We start from the raw sequence: 2,786 nt of genomic DNA, 5'->3' as shown, positions 1-2,786 counted from the left end.
CTTGCTGGGATGACTTGTGGGGATGCCCTCTAAAGGTTCTTGCAGGAGCCTTCCTTTAGAGGAGTCAGTCCTACTGGGCTGCTTGCAGGACACATTCTCAACGTGGCAACCCAACTTAAGGGAGGCTGACTAGGAATACTCTCCTTGGGGGAGAGAAGTCTCACCCCATGGAGAAGACTGTGTTCTCTGCCAAGAAACAGGGGGCAAAGGACAGTCACTACCCAGAGCACCACTTCTGATGTTTCCGCAGGCAGGGGGAGAGGGCAAGGCGCTATTGTTCCACAAGACAGCCTAGGTCACCTTTGCACCTCAGCCCTAGACACTTATCTAGACCCTGTGGGAAGCCTACCCTTCCTGCCTGGGATTGTACCTGGAGAGATCGATGTTCTCTGGGGTGGACAGCTCTTCCTCTGCAGGAGGGGCCTGTGGCCAGATGGTGTCCTGGGCATCTAACATGGGTCCCCAAAGGGGCTGTCTGAATCTCATCCAGACCCATCCCCAACCCGTGGCTCAGAAGCCACGGAGCTGGGGCTTGACCTCTTCCGGGCTTCAAAGAGAAAGGCACAGGATGGAGACTCTTAGTGACTTCAAAACACACAATACTTAGTGCACAGCCCTGCAGTGCCCAAGTACCCGACTGGTCCTCCAGGGAATCTTTGCCTCCTTTGGCCTTGCCCCCACCTCTCCCTGCTTGGCTCAGCATCTCTGCTCTCCCCCTGTTGCTCAACAAGCCTGAGGTCACATTTCAGGGGACACCTAGTCTTTCTGAAGTGACAGATTGTTACGCTCACAGTGTGCTATGAGTGGACACAGGCATCATTTATCACAAAGGACAGGAGGAAAAATACAAATCAGATGAAGTGAAAAAGGTGCTCACCTGGTTCTGTGGGTGCCTCTAGGATCTGCTGAGTGTGGAGCCTGGTTCTCATGGGAGGCATGATTTCTCTCTGCAGGAGGCAGGCAGCAACATAGGTGTCGGAAAGCATTGACAATGGTTTTCTTGAGCCTCTTCCAGCGGTGACGCCTCTGGTGTCGGGAAGAAGCTGTGCCGGCATCGTGGGGCTGACCATTGCTGATGGCCTCTTCCTGTAAGGTGGTCACTTCTTCTTGCAGTGTTTCCCCAAGGGAGGAGTCTTTGGGGGTTACACGCAGAGCCGTCCCCAGCAAGCTCCAGAGTTTCTCTGTGTCATTTGCAGCCTCATTGTGGTCTGTCCCAAGAGGGTGGTAAAGAGAACATGATGGCTGGGCACTTGCACTCAGGCTCCCACACAACCCGATCTTTGACTGCGAGAAACTCTTGCTGCTGTCCAGGCTGCAGCTCATGAGGGAACCAGCCACAGGACAGCGCAGGTGGGACAGGTGGGCAGGGTGGATCCTCCTAGGCTGGCAGCACAGGGCGGCAGGCACGCTATGCCTTCTGCCACCCTGCCTGGAATTCTTATCTTCTTTCTCCTGGGGCTCAGATGGCATGATGAAGGTTGGGGGAGTAGGCTCAGCAGCTCTCCTCAGAGTCCCAGAAAAGGTGTGAAGATCGGCCAGGTTGAGTACAAGGCCTGGCTCCATGGGTTTTGTGGGTTTCACCCGGTGATGGCAGCAGTCTCCCCTGGGTGCCTGGCGTTGAAGACTCAGGTATGTGGCCATCACCTGATTAAATTTTTGGTCTTCTGGACACTCAATCATTTCTTCACGTTGGTACCCCATGCCTGCCATGGTGCCGACAATGCTAGGGCTCGGGGTTCCTGGGAGACTCTGGATGGATGCCCGTGCCTGGCTGTCCCTGATCATGGGGCGCCTCAGGATTTGACTGATGGTGGGCCTCCTGTTGGGGCTGATCATGAAGATTTCCACGATGACGTTGAAAATATCAAGTGGGACATGATGAGGAACGCTGAAGTTTGCAGCCAAAATTTGCTGCTTCAAGCCCCTAGAAGAGCTGGCTTGGAACGGAAGGTGCCTGGCCACCATGTAGTAGAGGAGCACGCCTAAGTTCCACACATCGCTGGCATAGCCATCGTATGGCTCCACTCCGAAGAGTTCCGGGGCACAGTAGGCCAGAGTGCCGCAGAAAGGCTTTAGTTTTGTCCCAGGGACAACTCTGACTGCCAGGCCAAAATCACAGAGCTTGGCATTCCCAGAGGCGTCGATCAAGATGTTATTTGGCTTAATGTCCCTGTGGACGATACAGTTGTCGTGGCAGTACTTCACTGCCTGTACTACCTGTGCAAACAGCCTTCGAGCCTCGCACTCCTGTAAGCCTCCCGGTTTGCGAATCTGACGCAACAGGTCCCCCTTTGAGGCGTAATCCATTATGAGATACGTCATCTCCCGTGTCTGCACCTCCTGAAAGAACTTGATTATGTGCGGATGAACGAGGGATCTCATTATATCGACCTCATTGTTGTTCCGGGCACAGTTCCCCTTCCCATTTGCCAGAATCTTCACAGCCACGTAGCTGACAGTGGGCATGTGAAAGGCCAGTTTGACTGTGGCAAAGGCTCCTCGTCCCAGAGTTGTCATCATTTGATAGACATTGCCAAATGTGTCCTCGTCACAGTAGAAGGTCTCTCTGCCCTGCTCCATCGCCAGGTTCTCGTTGAAACAAACGGGAACTTTAAACAGTTTAAATCACACCAATGAGAATGTTTATCACTATGAATTCCTACATTCCAAAGAGAAAAAGAGTTACAGATACTTCAGGCCACCTAACCAGCTACCTCAGTGCTCAGGAAGGGAAGGAAGTACCCAGAAACTGAGAGAATAAAACAAAGGGTCGCAGAAGCTACGAG

At 53.3% G+C, this 2,786-nt stretch overlaps 1 protein-coding gene across 1 annotated transcript; it reads right to left on the bottom strand.

Annotated features, from left to right (window-relative positions):
• Positions 1-873: 873 nt before the first annotated feature.
• LOC130888429 (sperm motility kinase 3A-like) lies at positions 874-2,580 on the bottom strand. Its single transcript, XM_057791321.1, has one exon. The coding sequence runs from the start codon at positions 2,578-2,580 to the stop codon at positions 874-876; it is 1,707 nt and encodes a 568-aa protein (XP_057647304.1).
• Positions 2,581-2,786: the final 206 nt, after the last annotated feature.

This window comes from Chionomys nivalis, chromosome 17 (assembly GCF_950005125.1).
Source record: "Chionomys nivalis chromosome 17, mChiNiv1.1, whole genome shotgun sequence".
Classification (NCBI taxonomy): domain Eukaryota; kingdom Metazoa; phylum Chordata; class Mammalia; order Rodentia; family Cricetidae; genus Chionomys; species Chionomys nivalis.
This window is presented reverse-complemented; position numbering and strand designations above follow the sequence as displayed.